Raw genomic sequence first — 27744 nt, 5'->3', positions numbered from 1 at the left:
GCATCAAAGATCCTTATCTTATCTTCCATAAGGATAGGGTATCACTGAGAACCAATTCTACCCTTTTACCAAAAGTGGTGTCAGAGCGATCTATCAACCAATCTGTTGATCTCCCTCTAACCATTCTAACAAGAGAGAGTATTGCTTGCACTCCTTGGATGTTCTTAGGCAAATGTGATTTTATCTGGACAGAACAAAATCTACCCGTATCAGACCAACTGTTTCTGGCTTTTTCTGGACCTAGATGGGGTCCTCCTGTATCAAAAGTTACATTGGCTTCATGGTTGAGAAATTGTATAACCTTTATCTACAACAAAAACAATCTCACCTTGCCTCATAGAGTCAAAGCACATTCTACAAGATCTATGGCAACTTCAGCAGCCTTCCATGCTAAGGCTTCCCTCAATGATATTTGCTCAGCTGCAACTTGGGCTAAACCTCATACATTTATTCTTCATTACAAATTGGACTTGGCCTCCAGAGGTAGAGCTTCCTTTTGCTCCATGGTGCTCAGGAATGTCCTTCCATGACTGCCACCCAGGGATATAGGTAGCTGGGGACTCTGTCCCATCAGTAAGGAATGAACAAAGATTAACAACATCAGATAAAGAAGTTATGTCTTACCATAACGTTCCATCTGTGTTGTTGATCTTCGTTCATTCATTACCTCCCACCCTCCGTCCCCCATCCGGTGGTTCCTGGTTGATCTCATGTACTCCTTTCTGGTAGGTCTGTTATGACCAGAGGTAGCCTCTATTTTTATCTATCAACTTGCAAACATGATCTGAGGTAACAGGGAGTAGAGCATTCTGGGTAGGACCTTGGCTCGAGAGTTTTTGGCTGATGTGAGCTTGATATTGGCTGGCTCGGTTCTGAGGACAGAACCGATAACCCATCAGTAATGAATGAATGAAGATCAACAACAAGGATGGAACATTATGGTAAGACATAACTTGTTTTTTTTTTCAATTCAATGGTCATGCTTGTCTCCTGAAAAATAATGGATTGGCCTTTGCAGCAATGGAAAAACTGTTAACTCAGGTGAAAAAGTTTAAGCATCTTGGCGTGTTATTTATGAGTGAACTTAGAGGGGATTGTGAAGTCGAACAGCAGTTGCTGTGCTGCAAATGTTGCACCATAATGTGATGGTGAAGGTCGAGCTTGTTCACAGGATGAAGTGTGCAGTTTACCGGTCCTCAGTTTCGTCATATCCTTTGTATAGTGAAGTTCCTTCACAGGGTAGATAGAGTGAGGAGTTCGGCAATCTGGGAGGATTTTGGAATACAGCCATGCTTCTCTTTGTTGAGTGGACTTAGATGAGGTGGTTTGGACTATTATGAGGATGTTCTTGTGCTGCTCCAATAAGAGGTATATCAGGGATGACCTCCTAGGATGAGGCCCCAGTCCAGACCCAGAACATGCAGGAGGGATTATATTTTCATTTCACTTGGGATAATGTATTAATCCCACAGGATGAACAAAAAACTGTTACTAGGGATGGTGAAGTTTGTTCTATCCTGCTTAGCTGGCCCCTAGCATGACCTTCTCCGAGGCAAGCAGTTTAGAAGATGCATAGCTAGCTAAATGATGTTTCTTGGAAAGAAGTGGCACATGTTGGGGGAGGGAGACATGGAAGTCTGTTTTCTGAAACGGTTGTTGCTGTTAACTCAGCCCCATATATATGAGCTATGCACTGCACACATCCACTCCATACATCATTCATCTCTGATACCACTGCATCTTACTGAAAACGTAGGCCAGAATTCATAAAAATAATAGTGGCATAGTGATGCTCATAGCAAGCCTTAGGCATAGGCCAACTAGGTGATTGCCTAGGGCACCAGTCTAGCAGGGGTGCTTTTCCAGTTATCTGGATAGTGTAGGTAGGCCAGGATGGGGGCACCAAATGGTGTTGGGGAATGCTGTGGAGACCTTTTGCCTAGGGCACCAGTTGACCAAAGGCCGGCCCTGGTGATGCTGATTCTATATGATGCAGATCTGTCATGAACCTGAGCAGGTAATGTTAGCTATGAATACCAACAATAAATAATGGTAAGTGCATTCTGATTGGCTGAGCTTTAGCATAATGTCATACAATCAAACATGCCACACCCCACCCTCTACCTCCCCTCCACCTCCCCTCCTTGTAAAGGAAGAGTATATTTGTGACCTGGAGTGCTCCCTCTGACTTCCTATCCCTTACAACAATAATTGACATGATTATGTCTAGGGGCTCCCACTTTCACTCCTTTTTAAAATGGTTGTGACTAGGAGTCATCATTTCTAATCCATTCCAATAACAGCTGAAGAGCTTATATCTAGGCAGGTGGTCAAAGGAACCATAAACTGCCTAGACATACACACCTTTAGGAAGGCACACTTACAAGTTCTTGCTATTGTTTACAAGTAGCTAATAGTGCTCACCTAAAAGGTGAGTGGGGCTGTTCAGTATAACAGTGGTGCAGATGTATGTATTATTATCTAGTCATCAAAACTTGCCTTATAGGTAAACAATGTAGTACTTTGCTTGACCGGTAGGGGTAACTTATTACATAAGCTGAGAATATGTTTAGTTACAGACCTATCCCTCTATGTGAAGTGAATCTTCTTTATTTGTTGATACAAACGTAGGTCCCTAGTACAGGTGTTTTTGGAGCTACTTTTTTTTAAAGAAATAGATCAAATTGAATTGGGTCTTTCATGGCTTGAACATATGATGAAGTCACCTCAAAGCAGTTGGTCAGGTTATTTTTAGTTTCATTCCTTCACACTTCCCATCCTTAGTAATGTACAGGCTTGCTCACCATTTCCTACCTCCCACCTGCTTAAAAATGATGACACATTCACATGTAGGGTTATCCCATCACCTCCCACACCTTCTAATTATAGTTACAATGTTTGTATCTGAGGTCACTTCTAATATCCCATTTTTAATAGGTTCATAGGAGATTACTAGGCTAATGACCCTAGCGCCTTTACAAGCCTAGCTGTGTAAAAACCCATGTACTCTAATTGATCATATTTCGATGGTCGTTGTTAGCAGAGCAGTTCTATGATCAGCACCTACTGCCCATGTCCATGAGGGACATAGGTGCCACCCCAAAGGTGAATTTACCATCACCCATCCAATTGTCAAGGTTGCACGTAAATAGGGTTATTGAGGAGTTCTGCTTCACATGAAGTGGGAGCTTATTCCAGAGGAGTGGCAATCTCTGGGAGATGTATCTGTCTGTTCAACATGTTTTGTTAATGTCACAGGCTAAGGTGAGATGCCTGGAGCAATTGATTCTTGTCCCATTTGATTTGCAGATGTGCAGCATTTCCATTAGGGCAGAGACAGAGACTGCTCTGTAGGCCAGTCACAGGTCACCTCTCAACACCGTATATGATAGAGAGTACAGTGACAGGGCTTTCAGTCTTTTCATGTAAGTCACATTTTGGAGGCCCTGGATTCTCTTGGTTAGAAACCTCTGTGGTCTCTCCAGTTGCTGAAGGTCTCGGGTAAGATGCATACAGAAGGGAGGATGTACTCAATTAGTGTTCTGATAAGGGCAGAGTAGAATGGCGTTATAACCTCCTTAGTCTTAGATGCAATGCCTTTATTTATGAAATGCACAATGTAGAAGGCTTTCCTTACCACTATAGATACATGGTGATCGACGTTTAGATTGCTATCAACCTGTGTTACCAAGTCTCACACCACTGGATCTGAGCTTAGAGGGGTGCTATCTGTCTTATAATTAGCAGAGGCTACGTCTTTGCCAAAGGAGATAATGAGGCATTTTTTTGCATTTAGTTTTAGTTTGTGACTTTGGCACCAATCATTTGTCTGCATCATCACCTTCTGTAATATGTTTACGTCGTTGGGGACTCAGTGATTGCGCCTAGTCTGCAGTCATCTGCCAACTTGGTAAGCTAGAGGCCATCTACTTTCACTTGGGCCTCTGTGAAATAGATTCTAAACAGCAGAGGGCTCGGCACAGATTTTTCTGGTACCCCACTGGTAACTGGTCGACTGGTGAATGTGGACTCCTCAGCTTTCAAAGTGTGTGGATATTGCTTTGTGCCCTTATTATTTTTTTAAGTTTTGATTGCTTTCATTAATATTTTTACATTTGTTGATTTAGGTAATCCGTTATTATTATTTTTAAGACAGATATAGAATGTTTGGGTCTATATTATATTCGCAAAAGCTTAGGTTGTCAAATACGACTTGATAGACACCTAATGAGCGAACCACGAGTACATCGAATGCTGGAAACTGCGAAATTTGAAATCCCGATTCGGCATAGTCAGCCCTTCTGCAGTGTAGCTCTGTAAGGTAAGTGTGCGATAGTTATGGACCTTAGGGTTAGGGTGCTGGTTAAGGTAAGTGCATAGATAGTAATGTATGTAAGGGTTAGAAGTAGGGTTTGGTTAAGTGTATGTGTGTGGATTATTTGTTTTGTTTGGGTATAGCTTATTAAGGTAAGTGTGCGATAGTTACGGACATTAGGGTTAGCGTGCGGGTTAAGGTAAGTGCATAGAAAGTAATGTATGTAAGGGTTAGTTTAAGTTTAGAAGTAGGGTTTAGGTTAGTGTATGTATGCGGTTTGTTTATTTATTTTGTTTGGGTGGGTAGTATGTAGTGAGCAGTGTAGTGAGAAGTGTTTTTGTTTTCGTTAGTGGGTGGAACAGTGTTGGCCAAGTAAAAGTGTTCGGTGACGTGTTTTTCTGCATTGTGAGCTTTCACTGACTTGTGCATTCGGTGAATAGATGTCAATTATGTTGTATTCGACAACCTAAGCATTTGGGAATATAATATAGACCCAAATGTTTAATGTTTTCTATACAACAGACCTTGGTTATAGTGATGAGTGCAATTGTACATATTTTTAATATGTGCTTTACATTATTTTGAGTTCTGTTGTATTTGCTGTCTGTATATTGCCATGATAACAACAAGTGTTTTTTTGTGTGACTCACGAGATTTGAGTATGTGAAGAGCCTGTGTGGATAAGGTCATCACTCCAGTTTAAGAAGTTGTGTGATTTTTAGGTAACAATGTTTCTTATTCTTATTAGGATTAATGTGTTTTGTGACTCCTGAGCTGGATATATTATATGCGCTTTAAATTTATTTCTTCTCAGCCTTCGAACTAAGATTGTTTATTACCATGATGACTTGAGCAGCAATTTCTATGACAGAGTGAAGACTCACAGCATTTTATGATAAGTTTTGCAGTTTTAAAAAGTTTGTGAGCTTTATCTCTAAATATGTTGTATTGTTACACTGATGCATGTATATTTTTTGATGCATTTCAGTCCAGAAAGTATTAGATTGAATACACGCTATTTAACATTGTGGTATATACTCACTTGCTTTACTCAAACAGACTAATTAACTTTTAATTGGTCTCAGAATAGGATTGGATGCTGTTTATTTTAAAAGCTGATCAGTTATTTGATGTGGTTATGTCTGATGAAGCGTAGTGGTACTACGCAAAAGTGCTTGCATTCTTTAACTTGGTTGGCTTAATAAATGTGCTCTTTTTTATGCTGTGCTGGTCCTCTGCCTGTCTGAATTTTTCAATGCACATTTATTTATTTTTTTGACATTTGTTTACCAGGAAACTCTGACTGGAACAGAGCCCATTTTCAGCGAAATCCTGGGGAGAAATGCTGCAGATGCATGTCTTTGGAATGTTGGAGGAAACTGGAGCACCCAGAAGAAACCCACATGAATGCAGGGATGACACGCAAACTCCACACAGAAGGCACCTCAGCTGAGAATCGAACCGGAGAACCTTTCACTGTGAAGCAACAACTCTAACCACTGCACCACTGCACAGATGAATGCATGTATGCAGAACAAGTTTAAAGACAAGCACCGCACACTTTGCATGCTGCTTCTCAGACCCAAGAGGAGCAGAAACATTAGACACAGAGAAAAAAAAAATCATCATTCATATATAAAGGCTATCTTACATTCCAGTTGCCCCCACCCATTACCTTGAAATAAACTGTAGTTACATGTAAAGCACATTCATACCGCAAAGGGCAGGAAGAATGACAGGCTGGTCACTTTGAGGAATGGTGAGCTAGATGGTTAGACAAAAAAGTAAATGCTCATATTTAAGCGCACCCCATTTCTGGGATGCCAGCAAGGGTTCTGCTAAATTTCCTACCAAAACCCCACTTCCCAGTGACAGGGAAAGTAAACACTGGACCACTTTGGGCAGATTGTATATTTCTTTGCCACCCTGGCTTTCTGAATTTTTAATTATCAAACACACACATGTTGAAATGCTAGGGGACACTGCTTCTTCAGTTAAAAAATGAGGCTGAGGAGATACTAGGCAAAGCCCTGCAAGACGATGCAGTGCTAGACTTATTCAACCTATCTTCCCAGGTAGCAAAGTGCTGCAGCAAATGTTGAGTATGAAGCTGTTAATGCATCCTGTAAGGTGGCAGCTTTGAGGACAGTGATAAGGAGACATGCCTACATGAGGACTTCCCCCTGCCAGACTATGTTAAATTTCAACTCCTCCATGCCAAATTTGAGGAAAAAGCTTCTATTTGGACCCCCTGCAGAACAGGTGTTTAACCTGGAGGAGACAGTTAAGATATTGTAGTCAGTAGATAATGAAATGATTGTTTCAATGCTGTGAACTTACTTATAGCAGAAATCTGATTATCTCTATGAAGGCAGGACAAAGGAAAACAGTGCCTTTCAGCAAGACAAATGTTTACTAAGATTGTTTTTTCCAGTTTGCAGTGTTATGAACTGTGACTTCTGTGGTATTGGAAGAGCCTGTCTGGACTGGCCATTAATTAGTAGTAGTGCCCTCATGAAAATTTTAGTGTATCTTGAAAAATATAATATCACACATGAGAAACTGACCATTTGTTTCTGAAATGCAAGTATTCAAAATAAAAACATTGCGCACTCTATTTGGAAATGCTGCTTTTCCATTCCAAAGGCATGGAAACAGAGAGTAATGTAAATACCTGTTGTTTTGCAAACAAAATAAGTATTTCAGTCTTCTTTGAGTAAGTTTGACCTTGGAGATGATTATAGTAAATGACAGTGTGTGTGTCTCCCCTGCATAAAACAGTATTGACCTGACAGCCCTACCCCGTGTACAAAATAGGAAAAGGGGGTTGAGGCCGATGATGTTCATTCCAATCTTATGGCCCTCATACCGGTTGTAACTTTTATTTTAGGTGTAGATGCAGTACAGCTATGGCTCTCTTAGTGCCAGAAGCCATGCTACTGTATTGTTTTTATAAAATGCTGGTGTACACGAGCGCTCGCTTATTCCTAATGATTTCCTAGGATTCAAATTCAAATTTGTATGCATGCCTATTAACTAAGAAATGTTAAAAGTCATGAAATATTAAACATATAAAGGTTCATCCATGTAAACAGGGTCAAATGGTCTAAGTTTTGAGTTTTGTTTTCATTTACAACCAGGAGGTATTTCTATAGCTGTTAAGATATTTTCCTTCATCTTTGTAAGCAAGCTGTTTGTGTGCTCCAGTGATATGATTTGGGGAGCTATGGACAGACACAGTTCAATGGGCCCTAGGCAGGTATTGCTCTTTCATATGAATCATAGACATGCAGTGGCTTTATGATAAATTCTACCTAGTACATTCAAATTATTACTTTTACTGATGCTATTTTGAACATACTAAGGCAGACATCTGCTAAGTTGCTACCTAGAAATCAAAGCAGTTTATCTGCCTGTAGCACATAACAATGAATTACTCGAGTATGATGGTTTTGAGACTATTTTTTTTTAGTTTGTTCCTTTCCATACATTATATGTATGGAAATGGGTCTCAGACTTCCACTGGAAATTAGGGTTGCATACATGCAACCCTAATTTTGGCATTGCTTTGTAAGATATATTCAAAGTCCAATCACTGTCAAGAGACAAGAGAGCACACAGAGTTCCTTTGTTTTAGCATAAGAGTATCTGATATTACAGTTCAGAACTGTAGAGCTTTAGGAATTCCTTAAAAAAATTGTACTACCATTAATATGTAGTCATAAAATATATTAATACTAAACCTGCAGCATTTCTGATAATTTTGTAAAATGAATCATTGTAATGCAGAAAAATTAAACAAACATGGTGTCAGTATCGCTGCTTTTAAGCAAAGGGCTGAAATCCTTACAGTTATTTTAACTTTCTAATGGTTCAGTAGTCCTATGTTGGAGTGGAGTGTCTGAAAATGAAGGGTAATTATTTGTTCTGTTTCTGTAGCTGGTGATTAAAGAGGACCTGCTCCGTCATTTGGAAAAAGAACGGTTTGCCCTTCAGGAGAGAAGTAAAGCTGCAGAACAGAAGGTAAACTCCTTAAAGTTCATTTCTTCTGAAAATTGCATTACTGAAACTCTTAAGAGAGACTTGCATGAGAGAAGGAAGAATAATCTGGTGTTTTTAACCAAGTAGGAAAGAGATTTGTAAAACATAAAATCTGAACATCTCCATAGGCAGGAGCCACACTAGTAACTAGATGTGGGTGGGTATTATTGGTGCCTTTTTGGTTATTCATATCTTCATTAAAGATTAAGAAGTAGTTCTGCTTTTCACATGTGAAGGAGCATGGACTGTGGATTGCGAAAAGTGAAGACAGGACAGTCGCCTTGGAAAGATAGAGGGTTTTGCCAATTCTCATGGAAACTTTCTACTGAAAGAAGGGCTTTCTTGCTTTTGTTTAAAAATATATGAGAAGGCAAATAAAAATTGGGAGATTTATTGGGAGGGCTGCTGATTAAGGTTTTTTTTTTTTGTTGTTGTTGATATAAGTATATATAAAATCTCTGTGGTCTCTCATTTATTACTTTGGATATTAAAATAAAGACATGTTTTACAGTTGATTGGGTACAACATGCAGCTTTTATAGTTTGTTTCACCTTCTCTCTTGCCCTGTAGCCTTATCCTCTCATTCTATCCCTGTCCTTTTATGCCCCTGCTCCAGCCCCTACATCCGGTCCTGTCCATGTCACTGCAGTGATATGTTACATACCCTGTTTAACACAAGCAGGGATGAATGGGATGAGGATGCCTTCACTTACAATCTGAAGAAGGAGGAGGAGATTTACCTCTCATGTTACCCAGATGATAGTCACATGATGCACTGGTGCTTGCTTCAGCTTGTGCATACTTCCTTACATAACCAAGATCATGTGACATTTTGCTTTAATGTTTCATTGAGTATCCTGCAAACTGATGTACTTCAGGTCTCCACCTAGAGTCACCCTTTGAAAATAGTAATCTCCCTTACCCACTTCACTCAGGATAGGAGAGCTGGCCAGTGGCTACTTGAGCACACCCTCTGTGATTAGCCCTCCAAGCTAGGGTTCACCATAGTTTAGGCCAGAAGCATTATACCAATATGTTTGTCACTCTTTAAACTTTTGTTTTGTTATTGTTCATATTGAACTCTTGCCTTTTATTTGGGATATCTACCTCCATTCAGTCATTCGCTGCCTCAGTGACTTATCTAGGATGAAAGTTTCTGGCAGATTCCACTTGTGAAAAAGGTAAGAGGGGAGAGGTAATTTTTCTTTTCACAACATGTCCTGCACTAATCTGACTTTCATGTAGCTGCTATTGCTGGGGGTAGAGGGCATCTTGTCATTCTGTGACCATGTCTTCATAGGTTCATAGGATCATAGGTGTGTACTAGGCTAATGGCCCTGGAGCCTTTACAAGCCTAGCCCAAAAACATTGCCCAGGTACCGTCCCACCCGATGTTAGTTCACAGTGCCCTTATCCAGTAGGGCAACAGGAGTGATCCCTGGGGTGAACTTTCTGTTAGCCATTCACTTGTCAAGATTTCTCTTGAAGAGGGCCAGCGAGGTGTTCTGCTTGACATGAATGGGAAGCTTATTCCAGAGTATGGGCAGTCTTTGAGAGATGAATCTGTCCCTCCAGCATGTTCTGTTAATTGTGGTAATGAGGTTGTCATCTCTGGAGCATGTGGCGTGGGGGCACTGGGATTTCTTTAGGTGTAGCATTTCAAGAAGGGTTGGGTCAGACATGGCTTTGTAAGTCAAGCAGAGATCACCTCTAAGTAGACAATAAGAGACTGAGAACAGCTGAAGATGTTCTTCGTGTTTCACTGTTGCAGTCATTAAATTTGTGTTATCTGCTTGCAGGTAGCCCTCAGTCGGACTGATTAACAAAGTCTTGGCTCCTGCTTTGGTTGCTGTCCCTTCTTCCATGACGTCAGGTCATCAGGGGTATAAAACATGCAGCCGCCGCTATTACATTAGTCTTTCTTGCTGTGCGGTGCCCGAAGCAGAAGCAGTTCGCAAGTGCCGGTTGGCTGACTCCTGAAATTTTCGTTTTCGAGTTTCAGAACCAAAGTCTTCAACTAAAGCTAAGTACCCCGTTAGGGAAACTTTTTCTTGCTCCTTACCAATGTCAGTAAAAGTTAATAATTGCGTTACTTGTGGAAAGCAAATACCTCATAAAGATTTTCATTTGTACTGTATTCCTTGTCTAGGCCCTGACCACGAAGTACCTTGCTGTCGGTTTTGTGCTTTATTTAATCAGCGCACTATCCATCGTCGCTATATTTTCGCTTCTAAATATTTTGGTTCTCGGTTTAATTATCCGGAAATGTCATCGGTTAGCCATCCGACTACCAGGATTCCGAAAAAACGCAAAGATAAAGACAGAGACAGGCTGCCGAGGTCCAAAACTGCCGACGATGCTTCTCCTAAGCCAGTCACCAGTTCGCCAGTACTCATTGAGGTGCTTTTGCAGCCCCTGATACCCACTACTTCTGATTCGCAGGCCTCTACTGAGACCCATTCGGAGTGCTGCGAGATGCTTCAACTATGGAACCCACGGATGTATCTACCTTGGATGGGTCCGGAGCTGCTGTGCAAGCTTCTGAGGGTGTATTCAGGCCTACGGACTTGCATATTAAACTGACGCCTCCTTCTTTACTTAGGCCTAAATCTCGATCCATGTCTAAAAAAACGATGCCCAGGCCACATGCTCAGGCCTCTAGGCCTAAAAAACAAATGATAAGAATGGCTGAAGATCTAATAACTCTAATCAGGGGTAGCCAACCCCCCCCCCCCCCTTTTAAGAGGCCTAGGACTGAAGTTGATTATGAATCTTCTGATCAGGATTCTGTTTTTTCTGACTCTTCTGATGATCTGGATTTGCCCTTACCTACTTATGAGGATTCTGATGCAGAGGACTCTATTCCCTCTGCTTCCCCTCCTGAGGATTTTTCTTTTGGGGAACCTTACGTAGTCTAAGGGAGCATTTCCAATGGGAAAGCCAGGATTTTTCTGATTCAAAAAAGAGGCTTAAGGATTTCCTTCTCCTACCTCAGCATAGGCCTTTAGCTATTCTTCCTGTACTAGACATTTTTGATGATGCTTTCTCGGAATCTAGTTTGGCCCCTGATTCCCTGACTCCTGCTCACAGAAAACCTGACAGATACTACAGGGTCCCTGAGTCCCACAAGTTCCTTTTCAAAAATCCTACTGCAGATCCAGAGACTATTTCACAGGGGCCCAAGGGCATTAAGGCTTCTACTGCTAAAATTCCTACCCCTTCTGATAGGGACTCCAGGGCGCTGGATAGATGGCGTAAGGTTTACACTTCTGCAACCTTGGCCATTAGGGCTTTAAACTGCCAGTTTCATATGTTAAAATATCAGCAATATGTTATTGGACTGCTTAAACAGAAAATGATGTTGATTCCTGACTGTGTGGAAAATAAAGAATTACATGATTTAATGCATTCTGCCGAACAAGTTGGAAAGCATACTTTGAAATGTGGTTTTGATTCATTAGAGGTATCTTGCAGGGCTGTTGTTACTGGATCTGTGCTCAGAAGGCATGCTTGGCTTAAGGAGCAATCTTTGCCTGATCATGTTAAAGCTAAATTGCTGGATGCTTCTTTAAATCAGGGCCGCCTGTTTGGGAACAAGGCTAAGGAAGTTCTTAAAAAGATGGAAGATAAAGCTAAATCTATGCAAACTGTTAAAGATTTTTTACAAGTTCAGCCTCCTAGATTTAGTAGGCACTGGCCCTCTAAGAATCAATCCTTTCCAGCCCCTTCCAGGTCTTCTCAAGCCAAACCCAGACACAGCAAAAACCCCAGGTTTCAGTTCCAGGGGACTCACAGAACTAAGCAGTGGGGGGCCTCCACTTCCAAGTCTGGGAATAATAACACTCCCCCCTATGGTAAACTGTCTCAATGACTTCCTTTTAAAATTTCCAAGCACTTATCAACTGACTGCCCCTTTGGGGAGAAAGATTGCTCTTCATGCAAAGAACTGGGAGCTCATTACCCAGGACAAATGGGTTTTAAATATAATGTCCCAGGGATACAGATTTCACTTCCACACGTTGCCAACACCAAGCAGGTGACTTGACCTACCCCCAAATCAGTGGGCAGAGGCCCAAAAACAAGTACTTTCTCTCTTAAGCATGGGGACTATTCAACTGGTACCAGAAGAGGAAAAGGGACAAGGTTTCTACTCGAGACTTTTCCTGGTACCCAGAAAAGACAATTCATGGCGTCCTATCCTGGACCTGTCTACTCTAAACACCTTTTTGGAGATTCCAAAATTCAAGATGCTGACATTCACCAGTTACTTCCTATGCTAGGCAAAGATGCCTGGTTGGCAACACTAGATTTAAAAGAAGCATACCTGCACATCCCAATCAGGGAATCTTGCAGAAGATACCTACGCTTCAAAGCAGGCTACGCGCACTATTAGTTCTCTGCACTGCCCTTTGGCTTATCTACTGTGCCCAGGGTATTCACAAAGTGCCTAGCTCCAGTTATTGCATTTTGCAGGCAAAAAAATATTTAAATATACCCATACCTGGACGATTGTCTAATTCAGGCAGAAAGCCAGGACATTCTTTTGAATCGTCTGGCCTTTGTAAAAAGGGTTCTAACTTGCCTGGGGTACACCATAAATGAAAATAAATCACACCTGGTACCCTGTCAACAAATTATATTCCTGGGAGCAAGCTTGAATACAACTTCCCAGATGGCTTACCTCACGCCAGAAAAGCAAATTCATTTGACAACCTACTTCAAACATGTGGCCACAAAAACCCTGCTATCTGCAAGACAAATACTGAAAGCCTTGGGGTTCATGGCCTCCTGCATTCTTCTAATTCCATATGCAAGACTGCATATGAGGAAACTACAGTGGTATCTAAAAAGCCTATGGCGTCAACATTCTCAAGACCTAGAAACAATGATTCTTATCATACCTCGCCTACGCCTGGAGTTCCTTTGGTGGGCAGAGGCCTGCCACCAAAACAAGGGACTACCTTTCACACCACCCCCTGCCACCCAAACCCTAACAACAGATGCATCAGACTATGCATGGGGGGGCTCACCTGGCAGGGAAGTGCATTCAGGGCAAATGGAATCCAAGTCAAATGCACCTGCATATCAATCAAAAAGAAATGTTAGCTGTACATAATGCTCCGACAGCCTTCAAGGACCACATTCTTCCAGGACAACTAATGGTAAAGTCGGACAACACCACTGTTATGTGGTACATAAACAAGCAAGGGGGGGGGTACACATTCTTACCCCCTTTGCAGACTAGCCATGGCATTGTGGAACACAGCCTTGAGCTACCAAGTGCACCTACAAGCTCATTTCCTGCCAGGAAAATTAAATACACTGGCAGACGGACTAAGCAGAAACCTTATGGACCCACATGAGTGGAAACTGGAACCAAGGATTTTCAGCATGTTGACAAGCAAATGGAGGAGCCCAGATACAGACCTGTTTGCCTCTCCCCTGAACTACCAAGTGGACTCCCCACAAACAAGCCTGGAAAGTGGATGCTCTGTCCTTCAGCTGGAAAAACCTATCAGTCTTTGCCTTCCCCCCTCTGCCTCTGCTCTCCAAAGTACTACTAAAAATCAAGCAGGACAAACCAAGGATGATTCTGATTGCTCCAGACTGGCCGTGCCAACACTGGTACCCCCTCCTGCACAGTGTGTCACGGTTATCTCCATGGCACCTGCCTCAGACTCCTTCCCTGCTGTCTCAGCAGGAGAACCAGATTCTGCACCCTCAGCTTCCAACACTGAACCTTGCAGCCTGGCTAATTATTTAATCTCTCCTTTACCATCCCTCAGCAAACCTGTGATGGATATCATTGTAGAGGCAATGAGGCCTAGTACCAGAAAATCTTATACTGAAAAATGGAAAAGATTATGTGCCTGGAACCAATCTCAAGGGATGAGCACAGCAGTGCTCAGTTTACCTCAAATTTTACAATACTTAACTGAGATGCTTCACAAGGGCCTGTCTTTTTCCTTCATTAAAATCCATGCCTCAGCCATTTCAGCTCATTATAACACAGAACCTCCCCTCTTCTCTCATCCACTGCTCAGGCAGTTCCTCAGAGGGGCCAAAAATTTGAGACCACCCAGGAGAGCTCCAACCCCAGCCTGGGACCTTAACTTTGTCTTGGAGAAACTCACTCTACCTCCTTTTGAGCCAGCTGCTACTGCAGACTTAAAATTTATTTCTTGGAAAACAGCTTTCCTTTTAGCAATCACTTCAGCTAGAAGGGTATCTGAATTACAGGTCCTTATGGCAGTGGAGCCTTTCATCATCTTTCATGTGGACAGGGTGTCCCTCAGAACCAATCCATCCTTCATGCCCAAGGTGGTATCCAGTGTGGCTCTTAATCCGTCCATTCATTTGCCAGCCTTCTTTCCCAATCCACAGAATAAAGGGGAATGGATACCACATTCCATAGATGTGCACAGACAACTTAGATTCTACTTGGACAGGACTAAACCTCAAAGGAAATCTGAACTACTGCTGGTGGCATTTGTTGCAGGGGCAGAGGGGAAGGCTATTTCAAAGCAAACCATTTCTAAATGGTTAAGCCATTGCATTCATTTCTGCTATAAGCACCATGGAAAACCTATCCCCCAGTGGATCAGACCTCACTCCACCAGGGCTGCATCTACCTCTACAGCCTTTCTCAGAGGCGTCCCTACCAGGGACATCCTAGAAGCTGCTACCTGGAGTTCTGTACATACTTTCACCAAGCATTATCATTTGCCAATTTTCTCTAAATCCAGAGCTGGCTTTGCCACTGCAGTCTTGCAGGGCCTTATAGCTGGCCCTAATGCTATCTAAATTCCTCCTCCCAACCATAGCTTTGGGAATCTACCCAAATGTAATGACTGCAACAGTGAAACATGAAGAACATAGTACAGTTGTGTACACTTACCATAAATGTAGATGTTCAAGTGTATTCACTGTTGCAGTCCTGGTTACCCTCCCTCCAGCCCCCTAACGTCTTTTGGCTATACCTCTACTTTCCTTTACTATGCTTAAAAGCCTTTTTGGTGTATTTGCTTTTTTGTTGGAGGCATATCTTTGTGCTTTTATGTTTAATTGCTTCCCATTAGGGAGGCACCTGACATCTGGGGCAAGAAAAACTGATGTAATGGCGTTAGCTGCATGTTTTATACCCCTGACAACCTGACGTCATGGAAGAAGGGACAGCAACCAATGCAGGATCCAAGACTTTATTAATCAGGCCGACTGAGGGCTACCTGCAAGCAGATTACCCAAATGTAATGACTGCAACAGTGAATACTCGAACATCTACATTTATGGTAAGTGTACACAACTGTACTTTTCTTGAGTCTGTCCATGTAAGACATGTTTAAGGCCTAGGATCCTTTTTGTGAGGTACTTTTGTGGCCTCTCCAGCTGTTGTAGCTGTCTGGTCAGGTACATGCCAAATGGTGCATATATTCGATGATTGGTCTAATGAGGGATGAGTAGAGAGGGATGATGACCTCTTTCTTGCTGGATGTGAAACCTTTGGTTATAAGATGTACCACATAGAAGGACTTTCTGACCACAGTGGCAATGTGGTGGTCGAAGGTGAGGTGACTGTCGACCTGGGTGCCCAGATCTCTATTGCCCCTTCAGTGTTCAGTGGGTTCCCTTCAATGTGGTAATTCATGGGAACTGAGTTTTTTCCAATGGCGATAACACATTTTTTGGCGTTAAGCTTAACCAGTCATTGGTCTCAGAGATGCCCTTTCGCAGGATGTCTGCATCACTTTGGGAGTTGATAATTTCTCCTAGCTTGCAGTCATCAGCGAACTTGGTCAGCTGGAGCCCTTCTGTGCTGGCCTGGACTTCTGAGAAGTAGATGCCAAACAGGAGAGGGGCCAGGACCGAGCCCTGTGGGACTCCACTCATGACTGATCGACAGTCTGACTTGGAATCTGCAACTTTCACTCTATGGGCCCTGTCTGTGAGCCAATTTGCAACCCTGCGTGTATGTAACTGTTATCCTACCTCATGCAGGAATGTCACAACAGATACTGCACACTGTGCTGGACAGGCAGCAGTCATCGCCTTCAGGGACACTTGGAGGTTGAAATCTAATGTAATTCTTACACCATAGAAAGCAATGCAATTAGCAGTGTCTTGCCTGTCTTGGTGAAGTAGGGTTGTCTTTCACGTGTCCTGAACTCATTTCCAAACATAAATCACTGCGGAAGAACTATATACTTTGAGACACTGACTGTTAAGATATATCATCGGTAGTAACCATTTGCATTTTTGTATTGTATTGTTTATATTATTGAAAGCTATGTACCCAGAAAAGGGAACACAGCATATAGTCATCTAATGGCCCCAATATGTCAGGCATCTTGATGCTGTTTACCTCCACCCTTCTTTTATGTGGACTGTAGCCATATAACCACTTCTTTACCACATTACACTGAGATGAACAGCATGCTAGCCCTTAGCTGTATATTTCTCTAGCATGGTAGTTGATCCCAACAAACTACTGCTGTATCCCACAGACATGTGGCATTGTTTGATCACATTAATGTATCCCAAATCAGCCTTGAGAACTGGAATGTCAGTGTAAGAGTGTAGCACAGTGTTTTATGTGCGACTTGGTGGGATGTCTTGTAGTTGTGTTGCAGTATGATATGTAGAAGAAATATATGAACATTTCACACTTCAAGAAAAAACAATTCCAATAGTTAGAAGATAGCTATGAATGGATAGAAAAGGAGACAAAGGTGAACTAGTAGCTAAACTGGTTATAGCATAACCAGTTTCTGCACTGAATAAACAAGTTAACATGACACACTAGTAACATGGATGTGAAAGCACGTTGGGACTTACAGAAAGTGAAAGGGGACCCACAACCCAGCAAGTTGGTCACACTATCACTTATCAGAACATTGAGGGTAGTTAGGCCACCTCCAGTTTTTTTTTTATATATATGGCTGGTTAAATCAGACACTATATAGTTATGTGATTTATGAACTCATGAAACCTTGTGATTTTGCACACAAATATAGTATAAGGTGTATATTCTAGTGTATTGAATGAAAGTTAATACGTGAACGACACGTTTTTTAAGTTAACAACAACTATACCATCATGTTACTTTAAAATTCAAATTGTATGACTGATTAATTGGATCTGACAAATCAATCAATTTAATGGATGATATATATAGGTGTGTTATATGATGTACTGCTTTGTTCTGAAGAAGTTTCCGTTTACTGTGGAAATGAAAGCGCTTAACCTATGTTCAACTTTTATCGTGTATTAAACCTTTGTGGAATTTTATCTTGGACTGAAGAGTCTGATTTTACTGACTTTGGTGACGTTTTGTGGGACAGCCTTTATCGAGTCTGTTACGGGATTGCATATTTTATTACTAGTTTACTTCTCCCGTTTTCCATTTTGTACTTTACCAGTGACGTTTCTTATGGATCTATCAGACAACCAAGGAGTCCCACAGCCCAGAAACGAGCAGTCGTTGATCGGCGAACTTACAAGGCTGTTACAAGCCTTTAGTCAACCGGAAACCAGTACGCAGAGGTCGGAGGACCTTATTCCATGCGCACAACCAGCGAGAGGCAGTGATGCTAATTCCAGTAGGAAGAGCAGGAGAAATGAAGTAACCTGTGGAGGTCCAGGACGGCAGAATGGTGATTTGAACTCTTCACGAGAGGAGATTACTGGACATAATGACAACATGTTTGTTAAATATGCAGACATTAATTTAACGGAATGGTTAAATAAGAGTTTTGGGTTTGTGGAACGACCCGAACAAGGACTAAAACAAAATGACACCTCATACGCGGAGAAATGTAAGCTACTTAAAAAGCATATGTTAAAGTTTAAAAACTTAAATTTGGACAATTGGTTCTTAAATGAATGTTTGATCAGAAAACATGTCCCTAAGGGACTTAGGTTAAACAAATTTCCCAATGAAACTGTCGTGGGTTCAACGCTATATAATGATATTGTGGAAATTTTGAATGGTTGTGGTTTAGCCATTATTAAGGTTATGATTAACAATAACAATGTACTAATTGATGAACTGAGTGGTAAAATAGACAAAATTAATAAGGAAATTACTGATGACTTACTATTTACCATAAGGGAATACAAACACAACTACCTCAGGCTGTTTAATGATGTTGATAATATAGTGAAAAAGAACTACAAAAGGAAAATGGGCAAATTGGAGAGAGATGACTGGGCCTACGAACATGAACAAGTATATTTACTAACTCACAACTACAATCATAACAACAGTCATAGTGGACAAAACAATGGGTATGTTAGGGCTAGATTTCAAAAGGGTTTTCCACGTTGGAATCAACCAGATACTAGGTCTAAACAACCTAGACTATATGAATACCCTAACAATAGGGGTGATATAGACTTGGATTCTGGAAATAGTTTAAGGGGGATTAACGAAATTGAAAATGACATCCCTTTAGAACAGGATGGACCAAGGAGGTCCGAAAGAATACAGAACTTACACCCACACCCCACATATGCTCAGGTGATGAACCAGCATGTACAGAGATACTAGCAGTTGACTCTTGTATTAGACATGACACATTTTTTCACTTAGTTAATGAGCACAGCATTATGGGAAAAGACAACGACAAAGATGTTGATTTGAGTAATCAAAAGTACACTGGTCAGGAACATTTTGTGTTGGACAGTGAACAGTTTTTTGGTCTAGAGATTAGTACACTGACTGTTCCTCCTAATAATGAACAAAATTTAAACTTGTTGAAAGGTAAATTAAAAATGCTGGTTACTGCCACAGCACGCTTGCTTATAAAAAAGATAAATAAATGGATAAATAACTCAAGCAAGCGTTGACAGAGTGAGAAATAACCTTCTATGTGTAAAAAATCCAAGTAATCCGGTCTTCTGAGACAAATAATTCAGTTTATTACACAGATAAACCACGATAAGCGCTTTCACTAACTAGTAGCTTCTTCAGATCACAAACAGGAAGCACAGGAACCATGTGCTTTAAATATCTGCATGTTAATTAATCAACCAACTTTTAAAGCAGAAGCGCCATAAAACCTAAAAACTAAATATATAAACATAAAATCATCTCAAGATGCAACAGAAATAAACAATGGTGTATGCATATTACTTTTAAAAATTAAAATAACTTAATTCCATAAGAAACAATAAAATTGAAGTAAATATAAGAACATGTTGTGAGCAGCATACTATCAAGTAGAAAGTGTATACAGCCTAATACATAACTGCATGTGATAGTCATATTATTAATATCTGAGGCAACTTAGAAACTATACATAGTAGATGCCATCAAAAACATGAAACCATATACAAGTCGAAAGAACTATTATCAACCAAAGTGATACTTGGTATAATAAGGTCAGTGCATAAACAAAGATGTATATCTGCATATGTATAAAAATGTGTATATAAATGTAGTGTCTTAATAAATATATGTATCTAAATATAAAAGAATGAATGAATGTGTACAAAAATATATATAAATAAATAAATGAATAAATAAATAAGTTATTGTCTAAAAATGAAGCTAAAACCATTAACATTAACAGTATTACAATATAAAATGAATAAATTACCCAAAAATGTGATATATGTATGTGTATGTATATGTATGGGAACAAATATCAGAGCATATTGAATTCTTAAAATTTCAGAACTTAGTGTGCCTCGTTTCTTTAGGTGTGGTCTGATAGATGCCCTTTCATTTAAACCATGACCTTTATCAGCTCTCAGCAAAATAATCCACCTACTTTCTCTATCTTGGTATGATTCATGATGTCACCTCCTCTTACATTAACATTCATTTTCTCCAGCACCCTAAACATGAACTTGTGTTCAGGACTTGTTTGTGTGACATGCTTGGCTAGTGCATTCTGCAGATTACCTTTCTTTATATTATAACAGTGTTCCCTTATTCTGTCTCTTAATACCCTATTCGTTTTACCAACATAGAAACATGAACACAGTTCACATACAGCAAGGTATATGACATCAGGTGTCATACAGTTGGCATTGGCTCGGGTATATATTTCCCTCTGTGTATCTGGATGTATAAATACTATGCTAGAATCTATTGAGGAGCAAAAGTTGCATTGTCCACAAGGTGTGGTTCCGTGTGTGTTCATGTTTCTATGTTGGTAAAACGAATAGGGTATTAAGAGACAGAATAAGGGAACACTGTTATAATATAAAGAAAGGTAATCTGCAGAATGCACTAGCCAAGCATGTCACACAAACAAGTCCTGAACACAAGTTCATGTTTAGGGTGCTGGAGAAAATGAATGTTAATGTAAGAGGAGGTGACATCATGAATCATACCGAAGATAGAGAAAGTAGGTGGATTATTTTGCTGAGAGCTGATAAAGGTCATGGTTTAAATGAAAGGGCATCTATCAGACCACACCTAAAGAAACGTAGGCACACTAAATTCTGAAATTTTTAAGAATTCAATATGCTCTGATATTTGTTCCCATACATATACATACACATACATATATCACATTTTTGGGTAATTTATTCATTTTATATTGTAATACTGTTAATGTTAATGGTTTTAGCTTCATTTTTAGACAATAACTTATTTATTTATTCATTTATTTATTTATATATATTTTTGTACACATTCATTCATTCTTTTATATTTAGATACATATATTTATTAAGACACTACATTTATATACACATTTTTATACATATGCAGATATACATCTTTGTTTATGCACTGACCTTATTATACCAAGTATCACTTTGGTTGATAATAGTTCTTTCGACTTGTATATGGTTTCATGTTTTTGATGGCATCTACTATGTATAGTTTCTAAGTTGCCTCGTATTATTAATAATATGACTATCACATGCAGTTATGTATTAGGCTGTATACACTTTCGTACTTGATAGTATGCTGCTCACAACATGTTCTTATATTTACTTCAATTTTTATTGTTTCTTATGGAATTAAGTTATTTTAATTTTTTAAAAGTAATATGCATACACCATTGTTTATTTCTGTTGCATCTTGAGATGATTTTATGTTTATATATTTAGTTTTTAGGTTTTATGGCGCTTCTGCTTTAAAAGTTGGTTGATTAATTAACATGCAGATATTTAAAGCACATGGTTCCTGTGCTTCCTGTTTGTGATCTGAAGAAGCTACTAGTTAGTGAAAGCGCTTATCGTGGTTTATCTGTGTAATAAACTGAATTATTTGTCTCAGAAGACCGGATTACTTGGATTTTTTACACATAGAAGGTTATTTCTCACTCTGTCAACGCTTGCTTGAGTTATTTATCCATTTACAAAATTTAAACTTGTGTTGTCTATCAAATGTAAGGGAAGATGTGATTGAGGATATTGGGATTTCAGACCCAGAGACCATTACATCCAACAATGACAATATCGTAGTTAGTCAACCAGGTTGTGAATTTTTTATCTACAATTACACGGACATTAAAATTGAGAACAGACATTTTTCTCTATTTAAAAAGGGATTTTCTTTTGTACCAACTAGGAGGTTGGATATGGCAGAATTATTCTTAGACATAAAACTATTTACTAGGAAATTAAATTTAGAATATTTAGCAAAACAGAATGTTAATGTTAACTTAAACACCACTAACAACATTAAGGGTCATGTGAATGCTTTAACTAGAAGAAGTACATACAATCCTGGTTTACAGTGTGACATTAACAATTTTGAAAATGTTGTTATTAACGAGTTGAAAACGCTGGTATGTCACAATAGACACTACAATGTTAAATTTAATTTATCAGTAGAAGAAAGCCTGACGTTGGAAGAATTTAGGGTTTTATACCCCGACATCAGGATCATGAAGCCTGACAAAGGGGGTGGTGTGGTTCTAATGAACAACTGGACTTACACTGCCAAAATGATGGACATTTTAAATGGGTACGGTAGATACACTATTTCTTCCAGAAATTAGTTAAACATAGCCTATCAAAAGATAGACATGGTGATAGAAGACAACTTAACACAAGGTCTGATTGATGAGAAATTATATAGATTTTTCAAGGTGGAAAAACCTTTTTTATCAACAATGTTTGGCATTCCAAAAAATCATAAAGGGTTGGAAAATGTGGCAATGAGACCCATTGTAACATCTGAAGGTTCAAAAACACAACTTTTGGCAATATACATAGATTCAAAACTGAAACCTTTTTATAAATTATATACGCACATTCTTATTGACTCGTGGGACCTATTAAAGAAACTAAATCAATTATCCTTTCAACCCCATTATGCATTCCTTACTATAGATGTTAGGGATCTTTTTTCTGTTATTCCGCACAGCATTGGACTAGATTGGTTTGAGTATATGTTAATTGAATTCAAGTTTTTGTCCAATAATGAATTTAGACTTATTCTTGAGAATATTGAATTGGTTTTAAAAAATAATTTCATTTATTTCCAGGATGAAATTTATTTACAAGTTGATGGTGTTGCAATGGGGGCAGCTTGTGCCCCCATTTTTGCTAATATAGTCATGCTTTTCTGGGAATTACACTACGTTTTCAAGTCACCCTTTATGACTAACATTATTCAATATTACCGCTTTTTAGATGACATACTAATTGTATGGGGAGGTACACAGGAAGAGGCCTTAGAGGCCTTACAGTATTTTAATGAATCCACTACATTTCTCCGCTTTACACATGAATTTAACAAGGATGAAATACACTTCCTAGACCTTACAATTAAGAAGGATTACAATAATAGTACATTTATATCCAGTATTTATAGGAAAGCTTGTTTTTCAAATGCCTATCTTCATTATAACAGTAACCATCCTCCATTACAGAAGAGGAATATTGTTAAAGGGCAGATGGTAAGGGTGGCACGGATGACAACAAGATATGAGGAACTAATCAAGGAATTAGATTATGTACAAAAACTATTCCAGGAAAGAGGTTACCCCAATTCCATTACTTCTCCTTTAAAGGAAGAAATATTACAGGGATGGGGGACAAAATATGTTCCCTTACTAAATATGGAGAGAGCAAGTGAGCATACTATTACGGGAAACAACCTGGATGAAGTTGATTGTGTAACACCCGAAACAACTGCAGAAACCCCTTTTTTGGTTATGACATACAGTGTAAACACTAATTTAGTAAAAAAGGTAATTAATAGGACCTGGAATATGTTTAAGAGTATGCCTAACAGTGTAGGCATATTTGATAGATGTTTACGTTATAGTTTTAGAAAAGGGGCAAATTTAAAAACTATTTTTGAGAGAAAGTGGCAAGGGGAAGACAACAACAAAAGAAAGGGTACATTCCGCTGTGGTAAGTGCCATCAATGCGCATTTATGGTTAACACGGATGAAATTAAACTACCCACCATTAATTTTGTATTAAAAGGAAAAGGTTACTGTACATGTTATACCAGTGGAGTAGTGTATTTAGCATATTGTACTGTCTGTTGGGCACATTACGTAGGGAAAACTGAGAGGCATCTGTGCCAAATGGGTATACGAACATACATATGATATTACCAGGAAGAAGGAAACCAATGCCCTTTATAGGCATACCCTAAGTTGTGAACAGGCTACCTACAAATTCTGGGTTTTGGAAAAGGTGTCAAAAAACAGTAGAGGCGGTGATTGGGAGAACCAACTCAGTTATAGGGAGCTTATTTGGCAACTAAGACTTGATTCCAACACACCCCCTGGGTTGAATGACCACATGTCCCTTCTACCAGTTTTAAAACTGAGAGCCAACAAGATTAAAAGGAAAATACAAGATAAGGCCTGAAATCATAGGAATATTTTTATCTATGATGAGAACACTTCAATATTTCAATTAATGATGAAATTTTACATACATTATATTATTTTATATTTTATATTTACAATTATATATTAGGTGTACTTATATTTATATTCATACTTAATTGCTTATATTTATTTACATATATAAATATATATTTTTTAAATAATTTCATATATTAATTCTATTTGATTCTATTTATTAATTTTTATACATTGTGTATTATATATTACATATGTACATTTTTTTTATATATATGGCTGGTTAAATCAGACACTATATAGTTATGTGATTTATGAACTCATGAAACCTTGTGATTTTGCACACAAATATAGTATAAGGTGTATATTCTAGTGTATTGAATGAAAGTTAATACGTGAACAACACGTTTTTTAAGTTAACAACAACTATGCCATCATGTTACTTTAAAATTCAAATTGTATGACTGATTAATTGGATCTGACAAATCAATCAATTTAATGGATGATATATATAGGTGTGTTATATGATGTACTGCTTTGTTCTGAAGAAGTTTCCGTTTACTGTGGAAATGAAAGCGCTTAAACCTATGTTCAACTTTTATCGTGTATTAAACCTTTGTGGAATTTTATCTTTTGGTGACGTTTTGTGGGACAGCCTTTATCGAGTCTGTTACGGGATTGCATATTTTATTACTAGTTTACTTCTCCCGTTTTCCATTTTGTACTTTTCCAGTATCAAAGCCCTGACTATGACCAGGTGACCCAGGTTAATGCTGGAGCTAGCTTAGGGTGCATGAGTGCACCTATCCTGTGGGAGAGGGGTATACTGGATCATCCAGTGTGATAGCCCCCAGAACAGGGCTAATGATACCAGAATGGAAGAAAGCACTGCAGTTAGAATGAAGTGTTGGGTGACTCCAACTACCTGGAGAATATAACAAAAGGAGAAATAATATGCTAATCCACTGACCAAAAACACTAAAACATAGAAGTGACATGATAGCTTTTATTAGACCAAGCATATGCATTCCTCTTCAGGTTGTCAGGCTTTTGGATTAACAGGAGTCTTTTATCAGGAGTTAATAAGCTACTGATGTTAGATAGAGTGCTTTTTACATAACTACTTGTGCCTAGAACTGGAGAAGTGGTCACTTCTTTCCCCACTGGTTAAAAAAGACAAAAAATGCAGCTCTTTTGGGGTATTTATTTCTAGCATTGATAACTTATTAACTTCTGATGAAATGCTTCATGAGTAGCTGTGTTGTAAAACATATGGTTATCGAATAAAAGGTATCACATCACCCTTGTGCTCCATTGTTTTATTATGAGATTGAAATATAGAAGAATGTCCATCTTCCTTCTTGCCTGGTGAACTGCTGTGTGAGGGATCCAATTGCTGGTTGCTGTGCAGATTGGTAACAGAAGGGAGTGGCTAAGGGAGACTCATGCAAGCAGGAGGGGAAAGACAAACTAAGTGGGAACATATATCACTGTGCAATATATTTATTTATATTTATTATATATCTTCATTTTGCAGTTGTATCAAGTCTGCTAATACAAGCTGAAATTAATTTGCTATGAGATGGTGTCAGATCCACAGTCAATAGGGAAGCTACTGTTTGCTGCACAAGTGCCATGGGAACATTAACATCTGTGATGAGCACCACTTGCTGAGGCAGTTGTGATGTTGATTTTACCCCCTCATGCTTGAGGCAGTATCGCAGGTGTGCATGGTCCTTCCTCATGCTGCAGCACATTCTCACTTCTGGCACATGAACTCAAAGGTGCCTGTTGTGGAGACAGAACCCACTGCCTTCAGGTATTCCAGTACAAAGGACAAACATGTTACTGATACCACATATATAAAACTGTATGAATTCCATATTGTGGATTAAATCAGGGTCAATAGGGACTACTGAGCAAGTCCAGTTACCTGGTGGCCTGCTGTGTCCAGTAGATCCAGGCACTTATTTAACACAGCATGGTGCCTTGTACATGCCAGTGACCTGATTCCTTATGGATTTTATCATCAGCTTTCTCTACCAATGAGACCACATTGTGGAGAATGAGCCATTTGCTCAGTTGTTATTTGCTGTGGTTATTATATTGGTTTCCCCCCCCCCCCCATCTCTTCTTCTCTCCTTAACAAAGATTTATCTTCTTGCTTCTAATAGCCAAAGCAGAAAGGCCATTATGTTTTGTTAATGAGTAATTTCATGAAAATGTCAGAAAAGCTGCAAAATGTACTTGACTGGTAACATTTTGAACCAACAATAGAAACGGAGCAGTGCTACATATGTCCTAATGAGCATTACATTCTTTTGTAATCTGTTACTGTTAGATGTGTTGTGGGGAGAAGGAAGGGACTGTATTAAAAAGGATCAGTGATATATTGTTGTGTCCTTTTCTTTAAGTTAATCTTACACTTTATTTTAGTAAAGGGACAGAGCCAGATTTACATTATGTGGTCAGACCTGAGCAGCATATTTGGTACCAGTGTATGAGCTACTTCAAAGATTAGTGTAGCTGTGCCCGCTTGCTGTCCTCTAGACAGAAACGGGCTATACAATATGTGCTGTAATGACAAACGTCTTACAGTCCATAGTAATTTGTAGTCCATACCTCTAACAGACATTGTTTTTACAATATACCTCCTAGTGGCAGGAGTGCTGTTTCCAGACATTTAATCCTTCTGTCCCTGGTTCCAAATTACTGTTTATTTTGATAAAATATAATTGATGAGCCTCTGGATTTGCCCAATTGCTAGTAATTAGTTCCTCACGGATAAATAAACCTGTGTGGCTGAATCATTGCTGTCAGCCGATCCTAGATATAATAAAAAAAAATTCAAAGTTCTTAAAGCTTGCAATTTTTTTCATGTATTGTGCTATCTCTTTTGGGATTTACAATAAAAACATGAAGAATATTTATTGATAAAGTAACTATCAATGTTTTACACAAGCAGGAAAGCCATTTGCTCAGTTGTTATTTGCTGTGCACACCTGTGATACTGTGCCCATTATTAAATTGAAATAGACTGATTATACTAGAAAACTGAAGTATTTCTCTTGTTGCAGCTGAGTTAAAAACATATCCATAGTAATGAGATATTTTGCACAATGCTCATACTGAAAAATCCAGTCTCCATTCCCTTAGTGTCCAAACATATGTGTTCCTCTGAACTTTTCAGCTGGTTTAATCAACTTTTGTTTGGCATATACAATGGTCCATTAAAAAGCAGCAACATGGTTTGCAAGAATCTCAAACTCATGGCCCTCTAACTGCAAATAAACCTCAATCTAGTATAATTCTGGGTCATAGAAGGTGCTACGCTGAGAGTGTTGCTGCAATGAGCACCTTTCATTTTGTTTTGAAGATTCTGATCCTCAGTTGAGTGTGCTGATAATCCTAATAGAGACCTCATAGTAATTTAAGTTTGAGAGCTCTGGATTAAAATAAAGCCCTCAAAACTGCTGAATGAGTCTTCTTCTTTACTGTGGAAACAAATAAAGATTGTCCTTAAAAAGTATCACATCACCTTTGTATTTCAGTGTTTCAAGATATTAACTGAAATCAGAATCTCCATTTCTTTATCTTGCT

General features: G+C 39.2%; 1 protein-coding gene across 1 annotated transcript in view; it reads left to right on the top strand.

The window, feature by feature from the left end:
* PMFBP1 (polyamine modulated factor 1 binding protein 1) overlaps positions 1–27744 on the top strand; it is a 3624986-nt gene that overhangs the window by 2488157 nt on the left and 1109085 nt on the right. Inside the window, exon 16 of the mRNA XM_044081904.1 lies at positions 8255–8338. Coding sequence (XP_043937839.1) covers positions 8255–8338 — 84 coding nt within the window. The remainder of the gene's footprint in view (positions 1–8254; positions 8339–27744) is intronic.

The sequence above is a fragment of the Protopterus annectens genome, chromosome 8.part1 (assembly GCF_019279795.1).
Source record: "Protopterus annectens isolate FY-2018-M chromosome 8.part1, PAN1.0, whole genome shotgun sequence".
In the NCBI taxonomy this organism is placed as follows: Eukaryota; Metazoa; Chordata; order Ceratodontiformes; family Protopteridae; genus Protopterus; species Protopterus annectens.
Note: the sequence above shows the minus strand (reverse complement) of the source record. Positions and strands in the feature narration are given on the sequence as shown.